The sequence below is a fragment of the Drosophila biarmipes genome, unplaced genomic scaffold, assembly GCF_025231255.1.
Source record: "Drosophila biarmipes strain raj3 unplaced genomic scaffold, RU_DBia_V1.1 ptg000017l, whole genome shotgun sequence".
Taxonomy (NCBI): domain Eukaryota; kingdom Metazoa; phylum Arthropoda; class Insecta; order Diptera; family Drosophilidae; genus Drosophila; species Drosophila biarmipes.
The window spans coordinates 3,920,970-3,939,218 of NW_026114535.1; the positions used below are offsets into that span (position 1 = coordinate 3,920,970).

An 18,249-nucleotide genomic window follows, 5' to 3' on the forward strand; every position below is an offset into this window, starting at 1 on the left:
ATGTTTGTTTTCGTTCGCACTACATAACTGATTGTTCTTTTGTGTATGTTTAAATAGTCTTCAGAAGTGAACGTAAGCAATCCAGATTTATGCTCTTTCTGGTTGGGAAGAGATTTTAAACGCTGCTGATGTGAGGAAAACTGCGATACGGCATTGCCGCTGCCGCTTTAAGCCAATGGTCGCATGGCTTTGAGCAAAGAAATGTGTTTGTGCTGATTCTTTTTGGGGGTGGAGCTTATAAGGGCCGAGGTTTTTCTATGGCGGCTCTTGCCAGCGCTTGCCACAATCCAGGGTCGCCGATTCCTTTTAGGGGTGGCGCTTAGAAACGCCGTGGATTTCCTGCGTCGACTTGGACAATTCATCGCGGTTCTCAGCGAGGTTGCTCTTCCGCGTCGCAGTCGCTTGCAGTTGCGCGGCAAAGCGCAAAGTTAGTTATCCAAAATGACGAAAAAATTGCGTCCTTTTTACCCCAGCTAAAAACAACTAGACCGCGTTTCCACCACTCCGCCATGCCTTACGGAGAGGCACGAAACACACGCAGATAGTTACAATGTAGTAACGACAATGTGGACGATTAAAGATCAATTGGATCCTTGGACACAGGAGATAGCGGTCAGGAATTTAGACATGCTTCGATTTTTGATAGGAGGGTGGACAGCTCTTTAAAGGCGTACTTTCGTGTAGCGGTGGAATTGTAACACAAGGTCTTGAAGCTTTTGAAACCAGCCCATGTATTGTGCCCAAAAGGAATGACCCTGCAAGTATTTTCTATCGCGGAAGACACTTCTAAGTGACTTCTAGAAGATGAAAACTATCGTCCGCGATATCGCATTCGGATCGAAGTGACTTCGAGAAGTGCCGCCGAAGTGGCACATTTCTTCCCGACGGTAGTGACTTCCGCGATCCGAATGCGATATCGCCGAAGTCACTTCTGGAAGTTACTTAGAAGTGACTTAACAGACGCTTGTAGAAGATACCAGAAGGGCCTTTTCCCATTGGAAATCTTGAATACATAAACTTGTTTTTACATGTTAGGCCATATTTTGCATTTATTTTTTTCATAAGGTCTTTGAGCACTTATAGACACGGTCCTTGGCATATCGGAAATGCTGCTTAATAATACTATTTATGCCCAGCTCCGTTCACATGAGAAATTTAAAAATAACCATTTCTAAAATAAACAAAAGCAAAATTTTTTTATATTTAAAATAAAAATAAATTTGGAGGAATTACCTTTTACAATTAGGTGGAGGTTTGAATGCTTATTTCACTGCAGACGAGCCAGTTAATGTAAAAATATCTTGAAGTAATCGTACATCTTCACGTAAATTCGCACTATTCGTTGAGTTGCACATTTTAATGTGTTATACAATTTTAAAAATTCCGAAAACCAAAGCAACACACAAATTTTATACAAAACTGGACTGATTCCAAGCAAAGTGCGAACTAAACTAACGCTCGGTCAAAAAAGAACAGCGTAGTTAAAAAGGGAGAGGAATTTTCATAAATAAATGGTAACGGCACTTATTGTGTCCTCCTTTTTCCCAATAACTTTGTTTTTGTATCGTTTAGCTATCGTCCAAAAGTGTCTCAGAAGTTACTTCTTCGAGATCGCGACCCTTTTTGTTTTTGTGAAGTGTGTGCTATCTTCTAACTATCGTCCAGAAGTATCTCAGAACTTACTTCTTTGCGATCGAAATGTGTGCTATCGCCTTTCTATCGCTCAGAAGTGACTTAAAAGTGACTTCTGGACGATAGGCGATAGAATTATCGCTCTTTTGCTTGTAGTGGAATTGCCAGGTGAGCTGCTGATGACTAAAAGCATCAGTCACAGACTTTTTAATTGAATCGATCGGGAAAGCACAGTGGAGGCGCGGTTGTCGGGCTGTACTTGGCGATACGAAACGAGCGAAGGCGGCAAGACATATTCAGCCCTTAAGTCTGATGTAGGCTCTAGATGGTTGGCCTTTTTAAGCGAAAATCAACAGATCCCTTTTGTAATGAGACAAGCTCTTGCGGAATATCAAACGGGCCGGAGTATTCCATCCCTGTGTACGTTACAGGACGGGAAAAGAACACTCGCTCTTTTGAAAAACTTCCCATAATCTGGACTTGCAATCTCTTTTTGAATATTGTGCTTGAATTGAGAACATTCGTTCTTAAAAACCGTATAGACAGAAATGTTCTTATTTTGAGATGATTTTAGATTTAATATATGATGGTGGTAACGTTTTGGTATTGATTCGATCTGAATTTGGGATCAAAACACAATCAAGCATTTTGCCCTCAGGAACAAAAATGTATGCGTGGCTCAGAGGGCTAGCGCTTCATTTTTGATACACAGGCTTGAGCCTTAGTGGTGTAGTATGCACACTTATAATATATATATATCGACCACCCATTTTACCAAGAGTACTAAAAGGGGCGCACTGTAACTCTTTGTCGCATTGTTTATACAATTCAGGGTCTCGGTCATCAACCTAAGTGCCCGAAATATGAACCGCTCTCTGTGCCTTGGCCCGCACGCTGAAAGTGAAAGTGTCAGCATAATTGCAACAAGAGCGGACTTCATGTATGTGCATTTACCTCCGTGCTCCAGACTAAGTGAGCATAGCTATATACTTAAGAATACATAGGCCGTCTCTCCACTGCTGCTGTTGGCAGCGCCACTACGAGACTTAGATCTCTTTAGCTCCTAAGCAAATTGGGGCTTAACAAGAACCTCCTTCGAGCTCGGATCGGCAACAACGGCTGCTCCTAAACAATCATTAAATTTGTACTAAACCAAATATCAAATAAATGATGAATTTAAACAAAGAACGAGAACAAGAAAACACTATGAACGCATCTTCTTCATCGGCGGAGCGGGATCATTACATAGCGACCGTGACAGGACACAGGATGTAAACTTGGAGAACATCGAGGACATCGAAGGACCTCAAGAGGAGGAAAAGGAAGTGAAGATCACAGTGAATAGAGTGTGATTTGTCCTAATCGCAGTGGTTTGGTAAAAAGATTAAAAGCCAGATGGGCTGAATTACTAAAGCTACTAAATAGCGGAAGTAAATTAGATTGGAACAATTCGATAAAACTACATGCCGAACTTGAACATATAAAAAGTGTACTAAGTGAAAGGAAAAATCAAACCACAGCCACACACACATCCACCTACCCTGCAATTAAAAGTCTCGCTAAAGCTAATATCAAATAACCTCCGCCACAGAAGAAGGAAATACTCAAGTTAATGAAGAAGTGCCTAAACGACTGCGAGGGACCACTGTGTTCGCCTCATTGCGAGTACACCTGTGCCAGCACCGATGCCCCAGTATAGAAGACCATCGAGGAAGTCCAGCCTGTGCAGCCAGCACCGGCCACGTCTTGCCAATCAAGCAAGACCAAGGAGAAGTGAGCCGACAGCGCTTCAAAGAGCGCAAATTTTTTTTTAACCATGCACTGCGATGTATATTTTTTTATATATTATATAAAAACTAATATGAAATTAAGCTACATTAAAGTTGCCCATAAAAAAACTAGGCAGGTTTTTCCATTGTTGCCAATGAGGCAAATTTTTAATACATGAGCCCAAATAAATGGCGAATAAATCATAAATTAAATTACAGCAGCTCACAGAAAAAACACCCAAAATGGGTTTAGTAGACGTAAAAGAAGTGGACTCCGTAGCAAACGTTATAAATAAAATCGAGTCCAAAACAATGAATACAGATTTATCATTATGAGCCCGTTTACTTTGTACAAGGCATATATCTTTCATAATAAATGTATATTAAAGAGAGCCATAAATAAAAGCCAGGCTAATGATCTGGGCAAAATATAAATTATATAAAGCGCCAACAATAATTATAAAAAGATGTTCAAAATGAAAGAAGAAATAATAAAAAACCCACAAACCATCTAATATAAATATTTATATACATATATTGATATATTAATTATAGATGTTTTTTAAATAAATGTAAAATAAATAAAAAAAAAATATATAAAATATGAATTCTACAGAGTGCATTAGAATCACTCTTGATAAGGAACCAAACTTTCATAACAGGAAATTATCAATAATCGAAAAAGGAGCTCAGCCTCTACTAATCAATGAATTCGAATATGAGTACATGAATAGGTACAACTTAGGCTTGTCCCCCTTGATACATTGCTCAAGTGCCCAGAAGATGTATTGAGCACCGTCCCGACCCTACAAATTAAATCAGTTATTAACAATATCAAGATTCTTGGAAGACATCTTTCATTGATGGTAGTATGCACACATATAAAATATATATATCGACCACCCACTGTACCAAGAGTACTAAAACGGGCACGCACTGTAACACTCATCTGCGATTTACCTAAATACCTAGTAGCTATACCTATATCAAATAAAATTGCAAATACAGTAGCAAACGCTATATTTGAAGATTTTATTCTAAAGTACGGTCCAATAAAGACGTTCATTGCGGACACGGTAACAGAATATAAAAATTCAATTATTGAAGATCTATGTAAATATTAAACATTATAAAACATAACTTCGACTACAAACCACCACCAGACAGTAGGTACCGTGGAGCGAAGCTCCAAGAAAAATAATAAAAAACCCACAAACCATATAATATAAATATTTATATCCATATATTGATATATTGAATATAGATTTTATTTAAATAAATGTTAAAATAAATAAAAAAAATATATATAAAATATGAATTCTACAGAGTGCATTAGAATCACTCTTGATAAGGAACCGAACTTTCAGAACAGGAAATCATCAATAATCGAAAAAGGAGCTCAGCCTCTAATAATCAATGAATTCGAATATGAGTACATGAATAGGTACAACTTAGGCTTGTCCCCCTTGATACATTGCTCAAGTGCCCAGAAGATGTATTGAGCACCGTCCCGACCCTACAAATTAAATCAGTTATTAACAATATCAAGATACTTGGAAGACATATTTCATTGATGGTAGTATGAGTACTAAAACGGGCACGCACTGTAACACTCTTCTGCGATTTACCTAAATACCTAGTAGCTATACCTATATCAAATAAAATTGCAAATACAGTAGCAAACGCTATATTTGAAGATTTTATTCTAAAGTACGGTCCAATAAAGACGTTTATCGTGGACACGGTAACAGAATATAAAAATTCAATTATTGAAGATCTATGTAAATATTTAACATTATAAAACATAACGTCGACTATAAACTACCACCAGACAGTAAGTACCAGACAGTAAATACCGCGAAGCCACAGAACACTCAATGAGTTCATTCGTTCATACATCTCAGTTGACAAAACAGATTGGAATGTATGGCTGCGATTCTTCCATATGAGCTAGTTTTTGGAAAAATTTTAAATCTACTAAAACATTTTAATAGCATAGAAATAAAACCCCTTTATAATATAGAAGATTATGCTAAGGAATCCAAATTAAGATTAGAACAGGCATTTAAGAGAGCTAAACTAATGCTAGAATCGCAAAGGTTAAAACAGAAAATTAAATAAGACAAAATTAGTTTAGATTTCGATTTAAAAATAGGAGATCAGGTTTTAGGTACTGTAACGAACTGATTTGTTTGGTTTCTGCTCGCTACGGTATTTGTGCGGCTAGCTCAGTAGATTGTGTGTGTTCGTCCCACCAAATTTATATAAACGTGACCGCCCAGTAGTTCAGTGAAAAAGCACAGAATTCTCGGGTTCGGAGTGGGTATAACTGGAGTCGGCTTTATAACTTGCTCGTCTCGCTGTCTCCGACGGTGTGGGTCGTCTCGTCGCTCCTCGAAGATCCTTGACCGCTGATTGCTCCTGACGTGGCTGGTTGTCTTGTCGCTCCTCGAAGATCCTCGACCGCTGATTGCTCCTGACGTCGCTGGCTCGGTGACTGCTCGGCCACGGTCCAGACTCGCTATGGGGTCAGACGTGCGGGCTTAGGGAAGCGTCACCGTTCTCAGACTAGGGTGAACAGACTAACGAGCTCTCCAGGATCACTCCTCTCGATACCCGACCGCCTGTCCCTTGCTCTGTCCCGGATGGTCCCACGGGCTTCCGCTCAGATCGTGCGGACAGTCAAGGCAGAACGCCAGGAAGCTGCCTCGCTTTTCACTTCGCTTCCGTACCTCGTGTAAACGAACGTTCCACCCTAGCCTCACCCTTCCGCGTAATGTCCGTGCCGTTTCTGCGGGCTCGATCCTCCTTGCGTGGCCGTTGCGGTGTGGTGTCCTGCTTGCTGGTGGCGATGTCCTGCGAACTACTCCTGACAGGTGGCTGTAGGTCTTGACTTCTGTGCTGTGTTCGACGGTATACGCCGATCCGGGACTTCTCTCCCTTCTGGCCCGTGACTCTTAGGGTTCTGTTGCGCCGCTCCGGGACTTCTCTCCCTTCTGGCTCGCTACTCTAGGGGTTCTGTTGCGCCGCTCCGGGACTTCTCTCCCTTCTGGCCCGCTACTCTAGGGGTTCCGTTGCGCCGCTCCGGGACTTCTCTCCCTTCTGGCTCGCTACTCTAAGGGTTCTGTTACGCCGCTCCGGGACTTCTCTCCCTTCTGGCTTGCCACTCTCGATTTCAAATCTCAGTCTAGTAGACCCTCCAGGCGTACCGCCAGGACTTCGTCGGCAGGACAGAACAGAACTTGGCCGTGTGGCGCCTCCTTAGACCTCAGCCACCTGTGTCTCAGTTCGGAGATTCCTAGTAATCCCAATCCCGAACGTCTCGACGTGACGATCTTGCTCCTCGTAGGCTCCCACGGCGCTGCTTCCGACGACTCCTTGCTCTCGACTGACTGCTCGATCTTGACTGACTGATCTCGACTGACTGCTCTCGACTGAATGCTCTTCACTTGACTGACTCTTCTCAATAACTGCTCTTGACCGACTGATCTCAACGACTGATCCCGAATGATTGATCTTGACTGACTGATCTTGATGACTGCTCTTGACTGACTGATCCTGCTGCCAGCGCCCTGCGGGTTTATATAGGGCCTCTGGGAAACCGTTATTTCCCTTTTGCACACGGCCCGCCAAAACTCTCCACATCGGGTCCAAAGTCCATGGTCCCTTTTTGACCCTCTTGTCCTTGACGCACTGCTTCCCGGCGCCGTCCAGCCTGATGCTGCCGTCCCGCTGATCCCGGGGACGCATGCGACATGGTTGTGTGCCGCACCGCTGCTGAGATGTGGCACCCTCTTTCCAAAGTCCAAAGTCCGGCGGCGTCCCGTTACTCCTTTTTGCACACGGCACTCTCGCTCCGCCCGCCAAGTCTCCGCTCTCTCCGTCTCCATTGTTGGTCTCCAAACTCTCTTGGTCTCCGAACCCTCTTGTTCTCCAAACTCTCTCGCTCTCCAAATTCCCTTGTCTCCAAACTCCCTTTCTCTCCAAACTCTCTTTCTCTCCAAACTCTCTTCCTCTCCAAACTCTCACGTTCTCCAAACTCTCACGTTCTCCGTCCTCGATCTCCAAACTCTCTCGTTCTCCGTCTCCGATCTCCAAACTCTCTCGTTCTCCGTCCTCGATCTCCGCCGCGCCGCCACTACGCGAATTCGCCGCGTACCTGGTGAGCGGCCGGCCATCTGCTGCTGGGATTTGTGGGGAGTTATTCAACTCCTCACATTCCCCCCTTACTTCGGGAAAGATTAAGAAAACTCAGCGCTCCCACTCTCCGGCGTTCCCTTGTATATCCTAGCCATTGAGTCAGGGCGCATCTCGTTCCGGTTCCCTCGGTGCTCCCTCGTTGCTCCCTCGACGTTCCCTCGACGCTTTCCATCTTATTTCCTTTCCACAGCGCCGGTCGTCCTCCGTATAGCAATTTCGAATCTCCCGCGCCGATCCTCCATCTGTTCCCACTGGGCACCGATATTAATCAGCTATCGATACCCAGAGGGCCTGCTCACGATATCGATATCGCAGGTGCGGCGTTGCCACTTGCGAGCCGCGATGTTCATTATCACCGATATTTCCATTTTCTTGTGCCCATCGATCGCACTATCGTCCAGTGCCAATCGACCGCCTATCGAGGCGCCCCCTTCCCTGTTGAATGGTGATTCTGCAAAATTGGCGACTTCTCAAGGTGAGTTTCCATTTCCCTTTTCCAATTTCTCTCCTATCCTTTCGGCGACTTTCCTTCACTTTCCTCCTTCATTCGCCCTCAGCTGGCTGACCCGGCTCCACGCGGACTTCTTCGTGAGCGGGAGCGGAGGGGACTCAGAATTCGCTTCGCAGCGGGTAAGTAAGCTGGAGTTTTTTTTTTTCCTCTGCCTCCGCCCTAACCCTTCCCCTTCGCTTTCAGGTTGCTGCCATGTATGCCCCCTTCTTCACGCTTTCAGCCGCGCTCCCGCCCTCTCCGGTCATTAGCTTTGCGTGTTAATTTTCACGATGTATATATTTTTTTTTCTTACTGCTCCATGATAACCCTCATGCCCGCGAGCCCCAGCCTCACGCGATACGTGCGTCCGCCACTCCTGATCCGCACGCTGCGCCTGCCGCCCAGATTGCGAGCCTCGCGTACTTAGGACGCGCCGCCGACGCTGGTTCCACGGGCGCCGAATGTTGCCGTTTGAAGCTTGGCCTTCCACCTCCCGTCGGTTCCGGCCATTTCCACGGTCCCCTCTCCTGAGGCTCCGCCGCTTCCGCCTCGTCTCGCGTCGCTGCCGTTGTCGTGGGCCCTGTCCCTGGAGTCGATGGCCGCGTACTCGGTGTCGGCGGGGTCCATAGGTCCGGCCGACCACGGGTCCTGGGATCCATCGGGCTCACCCGAGGTCCCGTCTCCTCCCAAATCCTGGGCTCCTCCACCGTCGTCTTCTCCGCGGGGCCCTCCGGCCATGTCCAGACGACCGTCTGTTGCCGCCACCTCACACCTTCGGCAACGAACGACCGCACGCTATGGGTCACGTGCGCCGCCGGGATGTCCGTTCGGACGTGGTGTCCCACCGGGTCTCCGGGTTGGCATTGCGGCGTGTCCGGCCGCGGGTGCGATCCTACCGCCGGCGGCCGTTCGAACCTCGGCGTGGGTGGTCGCGCGGGTTTCCACTGGGGAGATTCCCCGCCGTGCCTCGCCGGTGAAGGTGGCGTATCCGGTTGCGGCGGTGATGGCGACCGGGCAGGGAGCGCCTCGCCCCTCGGTGAGGGTGGTCGCGTCGGCGACCCCTCGTACCGCGGCGTAAGCGGCACCTCCGGCAACCAGCCTGGCGAAGAGGCAGCCCGAACGTCGGCCACCTCCTGGGGCGGCACCCACGGTTCGGCGACATACCTCGGGGTAGGTGGGCATTTCGGTTCCTCCCACAACTGCTGCTCCTCCTCCTCGGCCCGTCGCAAACGGGCCTGCCAGTCCGGGTCCTCCTCCATCTCTCGCAGTTGAGCCTCCTCCGTCTTCCGCCGCGCTTCCAGGCTCAGCCGAAACTCCAGCGTGGCGGCTGCCACCTGCTCCTCGTGGCTGCGGGGAGTTCGTTGCTCCGCAGGTGGCTCCTCACAGGCCCACTCGACATGGGTGGTGCCGGTTGGGATGCGGCCGTCGGTGTCGCTGGTGGCCTTCTGAAGCCGCCACCTCCTCTGCTCCAACCGCGGATCCTCGACCAGCTCGACGTCGCTGTCGGAGCTGATCACCGGATCTGGCTTCCCTCGCCTCGAGATCAGCCGCGAGGTTCGGGTAGGCCGTGTGGTGGACCCCCCTTGCCCCGGGCAAGATCTCTCGGCCGGCTGGCGGGCAGACATCGCCTTCTTCGCGTCGCTCCTTGCTACTCGGGTACTCATGGCGGTGTTCTCGCTAAATGACCGTCTGCCGCCGGCCTTTCCTTCCTCGACACCTCGGTTCTAAGCCTTACACTTTGCTCGGTACCGCTATTTCTCACAGCCTCCCTCCTTTTCCACTTCGTTTTTACGGTACAGCTTTCTGACCTGTACCGTCTTCCCTCTTCCTTCGGCGGACTATCGCTGGACATTTTCCTTTCAGTCATCATCGAGCGATCGGACGTTCCGGTCTACTGTTTGTGTCTTCCTGCCCTCCAGTTGGAAAAATTCCTTTTTTTTTTTTCGATATGTTCTCTATTCCTGAGCACCCTTGGAAGTATCCTCGGGTTTTCTGTCATGTCCTCTGGGTAACCTTGGAGGTGTCCTTGGACCCCTTTCCTCGTGTCCTTCGGGTATCCTTGGAGGTATCCTTGGACCCACTTCCTCGTGTCCTTCGGGTATCCTTGGAGCTATCCTTGGACCCCTTTCCTCGTGTCCTTCGGGTATTCTTGGAGGTATCCTTGGACCCACTTCCTCGTGTCCTTCGGGTATCCTTGGAGGTATCCTTGGACCCTCTTCCTCGTGTCCTTCGGGTATCCTTGGAGGTATCCTTGGACCCCTTTCCTCGTGTCCTTCGGGTGTCCTTGGAGGTATCCTTGGACCCTCTTCCTCGTGTCCTTCGGGTATCCTTGGAGGTATCCTTGGACCCCATTCCTCGTGTCCTTCGGGTATCCTTGGAGGTATCCTTGGACCCCTTTCTTCGTGTCCTTTGGGTATCCTTGGAGCTCTCCTTGGACCCTTTTTCTCGTGTCCTTCGGGTATCCTTGGACTTATCCTTGCATTTTGTCTAGCGTCTCTGTTTGTAGCTGCTCGATGGTGTTCTGTGTTTGTTGTTGTTTCAGCTCGCTCACGTGGATGGTCCTCTCCTTTTTTGTGTTCACGTGCCGTATTTTGCAGATTACTGGCGACGCAAAATCCATGACCTGGTAAGGTCCGTCGTATCTTGGGGCCAACTTTGCTGCGAACCGCCTTCGACAAATGATGTTCCTTGGCCCACACGACGTCTCCCACCGCTGGTGTCCATTGTCTACTCCTCAGGTTGTAATGCCTAGCCTGATCCTGGGAGGCTCTCTCCAGATTCCGCCTTACAATCTCGAAGATTTCCCCGAGTTTGTTTGCCTTCTCCCCTGGGGTCTCAGTGGGTCGTCCTGTTCCCAAGGTCTCTCTGTCGTATAGGGCGCTCGGCAGTCTCGGTTCTCTGCCTTGAGTAACAAACGCTGGCGTGTATCCTGTGGATTCCGAAACACTCGTATTTACTGCCAGCATGATCTCGGGCCATTTCTCGTCCCAGTTTCTCTGATCCTGCCCTGTGAACTGCGCTATCATCGTTTTCACGGTCCTGTTTGCTCTTTCTGTCGGGTTCTCTTGCGGGGTATATGGGGCCGTGAACTGTTGCTTGGCTCCCATCTCGGCCAGGAAACTCTTGAAGATTTTGCTGTTAAACTGCACTCCGTTGTCCGTTATGACTACCTTAGGGACCCCAAACCTTGCGATGATGCGCTCCCTGAACGCTTTCTTTAGGGACTCGGCTGTCGCGCTCCGCAGCGGCACCAATTCAGTCCACTTGGAGAACCTGTCTATCAGCACCAGCAGCATTTGGTTGCCGTGTTTTGAACGCGGCAGGGGTCCGACGAAGTCTGCGCACACTGTAGCCCACGGTTCCTCTGGCACCTGCGTTAGCATTTTCCCAGCTGCCTGCATCTGATTTGGCTTGAATCTGATACATGTCTCGCATCCTCTTACGTGGGCTCGAGCGTCTCGGTGCATGCCTGGCCAGTAGTACCGGGCTGCCAGACGTGCTATTGTCCTTCTGCTTCCTACATGGCCAGCTGCCGGTGAGTCGTGGTTCTCTTTCAGCACCGCTTCTCGCAGAGCTTTCGGGACGCACATCTTCCACGTCGCGACATCCTCACTGCCTGCTCTGTGTGGAATGTTTCTGTACAAAGTGTCTCCTTCCATTACGTAGTCCGGGTACTTTTGTGGCTGCGTCCTTATCTACTCGCGCATGTCCTGAATCCAGCTGCATGCTGCGGAGGCTTCCGTCGCCGATGTCTCCTTGATCCCTCGCAGTGTTACTGGTAGTGGCTGCCTTGATAATGCATCTGCCACCACATTGAGTTGTCCCTTCCTGTACGCTATTTTGAAGTCATACTGCTGCAACTCCAGGGCCCATCTGGCGATCCTTCCTGAAGGGCTCTCGATGCTGTTGAGCCACTTCAGCGCCATGTGGTCGGTTACCACCTTGAAGTGGTACCCTTCCAAATACGGCTTCAGTTTCCGGATCGCCCAGACTATTGCCAAACACTCTTTCTCGGTCGTGGAGTAGTTTTTCTCAGCCCCGTTAAGCGTTCGGCTTGAGTAAGAGATCACCTTTTCGCCACGTTCGGTTTCCTGGGTCAAAATAGCCCCAATACCGTAATCACTTGCGTCCGTCTGCAGGACAAACGGTTTTTCAAAATCCGGGCACGCCAGTACAGGGTCTGCCACCAGCCTTGCCTTTACCTCTTCGAATGCCGACTGATGTTCCTGTGTCCACACCCACCTGTTGCCCTTGCGCAGCAGATCGTTGAGTGGTACAAATCGCCGATACCATGAGGCTACTCCCAGGTACTGTCGGAGCTCTCTTACTGTTGACGGCGGCTCTAATTCGGCAATGGCTGCTACCTTTTCCGGATCCGTGCCTATCCCGTCGCTAGTCACTCTATGACCCAAATACAGCAGCTCCTTCTTGAAAAACTGGCATTTTTCCGGGTTTAACCTCAGATTAGCCTCTTTCAGTCGCCGGAATACCTCTTTCAAGTTTGCCTTGTGCTCTTCTAGTGTGCGTCCGATCACTATGATATCGTCCTGGTACGCAAATGCGTGCGGCGACATCTCGGGACCAATTACCCGATCCAACACCCGCTGGAAGGTCGCAGATGCCGAATGGAGTCCGAACGGCATTACTCTCCACTGGAATAAGCCCTTTCCCGGCACTGTAAATGCGGTGTACTGCCTGCTGCTTTCTTTCAGCGGGATTTGCCAGTAGCCATCCTTCAGGTCCAAGCTGCTTATGTACCGTGCCTCTCTCAGCTGGTCGAGGATATAATTTATTCGAGGCATCGGGTAGGCATCCTTTATTGATTTGGCGTTGATCTGCCTGAAGTCGACGCACAGTCTCCACTTGCCCGTCTTCTTCCTAACCATCACGATGGGAGAACTGTATGGGCTGGTTGAGTGCTCTATGCATCCCATTTGGAGTAGCTCGTCCACCTTCGCATTGATCTCCCCTTGAACTTTCGGATTCTTCGGGTAGTATCGCTGTTTTATTGGCTTGTCGTCCTTCATCGTTATTTGATGCTCTGCCATGTTCGACGTTCCTGTCATGGTTTTAAAACTGGCTAGCTCTGCCTCCAGGAACTTCGCTGTGTCGTCATACTCTGCTTCCTGCTGTACGACTGCTACCGATAGCCTCTCCTCAAACCACCCATTGTGTCGGTTCTTGGCCGGTATTCTCACCTCGTGTCCAGCGCACCTTATCTCGGTTCCGACTTGGGTTAGAAAGTCCCATCCTAACACTAATGAATCCACTACCCCTGGTAGTATCAACAGGTTCATGGTTAGTCGCTTGTTCTCGAATGCGATCTCCACCTCCAGCTGTTCATCGATTCCGCCGCACCTTCCGTCCGCCAACCTAACTTGCCGCCGTTTCCTCGTAATCCTCCCAAGGGCAGCCAGGCTGTCCGCTAGTTCCTTGCTTATAAAGCTCGCTGTTGCCCCGGTGTCGATCGTGGCCATGTACGTGCCTCCCCCAATCGTCACCGCTGCGGACAACTGCTGCTCCTCCTCGATTAGCTTGCCCGTTAGTTTGGAGAGGTAGCATCTTGCGACCCCCGCTCGCCTCTCTGCGGCTGAGGTCGCTGGGCATTTCCCGCCTGCTGGCAGCACTCGACGCTCCTGACACCTACTCTCCCGCACACCCAGCAAAACAGCAGGCGTTGGAGTCGACATCCTCGTGCCCAGTGTCCGTGGCCGCCGCACCTTTGGCAGGCCTCATGGGGATCTGCAATGTGTGTCGTCCCCCGCGGCCCATGTGTTGTGTTTGGCGGTCTCCACACCGTGTTCGCTGATTGTATCTGTTGCTGCTGTGGTGGCGTCCATTGGCCTCCTCGTGGTGCTCCTGTTGCCTGCTGTCGTGGGATTCGTTGCGGCGGTGAAAATTGGTCATTTCTCCGTGTCTCCTGAGTATCTGTCTCCTCGCATCTTCTGCACGTGACCTGCGTTGGTGGTGACGACTTTGCCTTTGAGAACTTGTTTTCTTGGGCGAACGCTTCCCGCTCCTTTTCCAGTTCTTCGTATTCATCGGCTAATAGCATCAACGTGTCCAGGTCCGGCACTTTGTACGCCCTTAAGAAGATCCTTAGGCTTGGGGTGCAGTTTTCCTTTATGATCTTTAAGGTGTCTTTCGCAGAATAGTTTAGTGGCCTCGACATCGTTTGCATGTCGATCATGTAGTCTTTGAATGACTCACTGAAACCCTGCTTCCGTTGCCTGACCTGGTCCGACAGCCTTGTAAAGAAATCTCTCGGCAGAAAATAGAGATGGAAGCTCTCAATGAACTCGGCCCAGGTTTTCCATTGTTTATTGTTGGCGATAAACCACTTCAACGCCCTTCCTTTCAGCAACTCCGGCATTGCTCGGGGGATCATGTCTAGGTCTAAACCGTAGGTGTTGGCGGACCATTCGACTTGTTCCAGGAACTCGAACGGTTTCTCCGCCCCGTCGAACCTGAATGACCACTCGCGGACTTGTTTTGCGACCCTTGCATAATCCTCCTGGCTGTGTCTAGAGGTCAGCACCGTTGTCTTCCTGTCCTGGCTTGACTCTCTCCTGTGGGCCTCCCTTTGCATGTTGTCGACGCTCAGGCTTGCTACTAGGTTATCCCCTTCAGCGTTAGTTAGCGTGATACTCGGGCCGGTTCTGTCGTAATACATGGCTTCCAGCTCCGCCCAGATGTCGGCAAGTTGTGGGTCGTTCTCTGTTTCGGAGTAATACTCCGACAATGTCCTTCTCATGTCCTCTAATCTGCCGTCCAGGACGACATTAAGCCTTTGTGCGACATGGGCGAAGTCCTCCTTCTTAAGGCGGTAAATCCACTTCTTTCCCATTCTGTTTATTTTGCTTTCACCGCTGGGACAATCACGTTTTGGGCGCCAGATGTAACGTGGATTTGTAACGAACTGATTTGTTTGGTTTCTGCTCGCTACGGTATTTGTGCGGCTAGCTCAGTAGATTGTGTGTGTTCGTCCCACCAAATTTATATAAACGTGACCACCCAGTAGTTCAGTGAAAAAGCACAGAATTCTCGGGTTCGGAGTGGGTATAACTGGAGTCGGCTTTATAACTTGCTCGTCTCGCTGTCTCCGACGGTGTGGCTCGTCTCGTCGCTCCTCGAAGATCCTTGACCGCTGATTGCTCCTGACGTGGCTGGTTGTCTTGTCGCTCCTCGAAGATCCTCGACCGCTGATTGCTCCTGACGTCGCTGGCTCGGTGACTGCTCGGCCACGGTTCAGACTCGCTATGGGGTCAGACGTGCGGGCTTAGGGAAGCGTCACCGTTCTCAGACTAGGATGAACAGACTGACGAGCTCTCCAGGATCACTCCTCTCGATACCCGACCGCCTGTCCCTTGCTCTGTCCCGGATGGTCCCACGGGCTTCCGCTCAGATCGTGCGGACAGTCAAGGCAGAACGCCAGGAAGCTGCCTCGCTTTTCACTTCGCTTCCGTACCTCGTGTAAACGAACGTTCCACCCTAGCCTCACCCTTCCGCGTACTGTCCGTGCCGTTTCTGCGGGCTCGATCCTCCTTGCGTGGCCGTTGCGGTGTGGTGTCCTGCTTGCTGGTGGCGATGTCCTGCGAACTACTCCTGACAGGTGGCTGTAGGTCTTGACTTCTGTGCTGTGTTCGAGGGTATACGCCGATCCGGGACTTCTCTCCCTTCTGGCCCGTGACTCTTAGGGTTCTGTTGCGCCGCTCCGGGACTTCTCTCCCTTCTGGCTCGCTACTCTAGGGGTTCCGTTGCGCCGCTCCGGGACTTCTCTCCCTTCTGGCTCGCTACTCTAGGGGTTCTGTTACGCCGCTCCGGGACTTCTCTCCCTTCTGGCTTGCTACTCTCGATTTCAAATCTAAGTCTAGTAGACCCTCCAGGCGTAACGCCAGGACTTCGTCGGCAGGACAGAACAGAACTTAGCCGTGTGGTGCCGCCTTAGACCTCAGCCACCTGTGTCACAGTTCGGAGATTCCTAGTAATCCCAATCCCGAACGTCTCGACGTGACGATCTTGCTCCTCGTAGGCTCCCACGGCGCTGCTTCCGACGACTCGCCCTGGTGTGGCTCCCTCGTAGCTTGCTTGGTTGGATTTCGTTCGACTCCTTGCTCTCGACTGACTGCTCGCTCTTGACTGACTGATTTCGACTGAATGCTCTCGACTGAATGATTGCTCCCGCTGCCAGCGCCCTGCGGGTTTATATAGGGCCTCTGGGAAACCGTTATTTCCCTTTTGCACACGGCCCGCCAAAACTCTCCACATCGGGTGCAAAGTCCATGGTCCCTTTTTGACCCTCTTGTCCTTGACGCACTGCTTCCCGGCGCCGTCCAGCCTGATGCTGCCGTCCCGCTGATCCCGGGGACGCATGCGACATGGTTGTGTGCCGCACCGCTGCTGAGATGTGGCACCCTCTTTCCAAAGTCCAAAGTCCGGCGGCGTCCCGTTACTCCTTTTTGCACACGGCACTCTCGCTCCGCCCGCCAAGTCTCCGCTCTCTCCGTCTCCATTGTTGGTCTCCAAACTCTCTTGGTCTCCGAACCCTCTTGTTCTCCAAACTCTCTCGCTCTCCAAATTCCCTTGTCTCCAAACTCTCTTTCTCTCCAAACTCTCTTTCTCTCCAAACTCTCTTCCTCTCCAAACTCTCACGTTCTCCGTCCTCGATCTCCAAACTCTCTCGTTCTCCGTCCTCGATCTCCAAACTCTCTCGTTCTCCGTCCTCGATCTCCGCCGCGCCGCCACTACGCGAATTCGCCGCGTACCTGGTGAGCGGCCGGCCATCTGCTGCTGGGATTTGTGGGGAGTTATTCAACTCCTCACAGTACAACAAATAGAGATAGCGTAACTATAATAAATAGTAAAAAATAAAAAGCAAATAGTACATAAAGATAGATTAAAACTATTTATTTCAATATCAAGGATAACCATAACTAACATAAAAATACACAAAAAAATAGAAAAACAAATTAAAAACAAGACAAAAAATGTAATAATATTGCCATAAATGATATAATTTTTTCTCAAAGTTTGTAAAATCAATACTAGAAAATAGTTCCATTATATAACGTTATTTTTCAAAAGGAGGGAGATGTAGTATGCACACATATAAAATATATATATCGACCACCAACTGTACCAAAAGTACTAAAAGGGGCCCGCACTGTAACACTTTGTCGCAGTGTTTACCTCACCAGCTGGTCTATTGAACAACGTTTTTCGCGGGCGTTAAGTTCTAATGCCCTTAAAACCGAAATGTCCCAAAAAATTCACAAGACACCCCTTCAAGTCGAAATGCAGCTCACTTTTTGTTATATTTTTAGTCCGTTTATTTCTATAATTGGGTTTCTGAGAACAAATTAAATTTGAACCACGTTCTTGTTTTGAGAAAATTTTCGATTTAACGAAACACAAATTGATTGAATCACCATGAGAACATTTTGAGAACATTTTCAACTCAGTAGAGAACGTCAGTATTCTCTCTGTGTACATTTTACCAGAAGCCGCGAGTGTGAACACTCTTACGGTAAGATAATGGGATGTCTTTCATCATACCGCAAACTGTCAGAGGCCATTACCCGACCTCATGCCCTGATTAGCCCTTTCTGGTCTGTAACTTACGGCGGACACAGGACGCTTCTGACTCAAACGGCGGTATTCAGGAAAATAATAAAGTAAATGCACTGAGTACAAATTGTTATGAGCTGTTCCGCCACGGAGGTGATTAGTTACGACATCGATGAATCGATGGACATACACAAGGACCCGCAAGGCTCTATCTAAATTGGAAAAGCGATCTAGAAAATATTCTGTCGGCATAGACGCCACGTGGGCTTTGACTACACGCTTTTCAATCTGGGTCACCGGCAGATCGGTTCCCTTGCAGCCAAGTGGGTCCACGCCACTAGCTCCTGAAGTGGAACACCACGACTAGCGTAATCAGCTGGATTGTCTTCGGATTAAACGTATGACCAATTGGCTGCCTCTGTGGACTCGGTGATCTTCGTCACGCTGTTGGCAATAAACGTGGTCCAGTGACACGCTGGTTTGGCTAACCTTGCTAGGGCCATGCGTGTCTGGGCCGTGAGCAAGTGCACCATAGTCGTTTTGCTCATATCTAAGCGCACATAGATCGCTGCTCCGTAAGCCTTTTGCGAG

At 49.4% G+C, this 18,249-nt stretch overlaps 1 protein-coding gene across 1 annotated transcript; it reads right to left on the reverse strand.

Moving 5' to 3' along the window:
- Window positions 1-8,441: 8,441 nt before the first annotated feature.
- LOC108025710 (cell surface glycoprotein 1-like) lies at window positions 8,442-9,755 on the reverse strand. The gene has a single exon (XM_044092762.2). It carries the CDS (start codon window positions 9,753-9,755, stop codon window positions 8,442-8,444), a length of 1,314 nt encoding a protein of 437 aa, XP_043948697.2.
- Between the last annotated feature and the right edge of the window lie 8,494 nt (window positions 9,756-18,249).

Excerpts from the sequence above, each read along its gene's own strand:
- LOC108025710 (XM_044092762.2), bottom strand. The coding sequence starts at position 9,755 with ATGAGTACCCGAGTAGCAAGGAGCGACGCGAAGAAGGCGATGTCTGCC.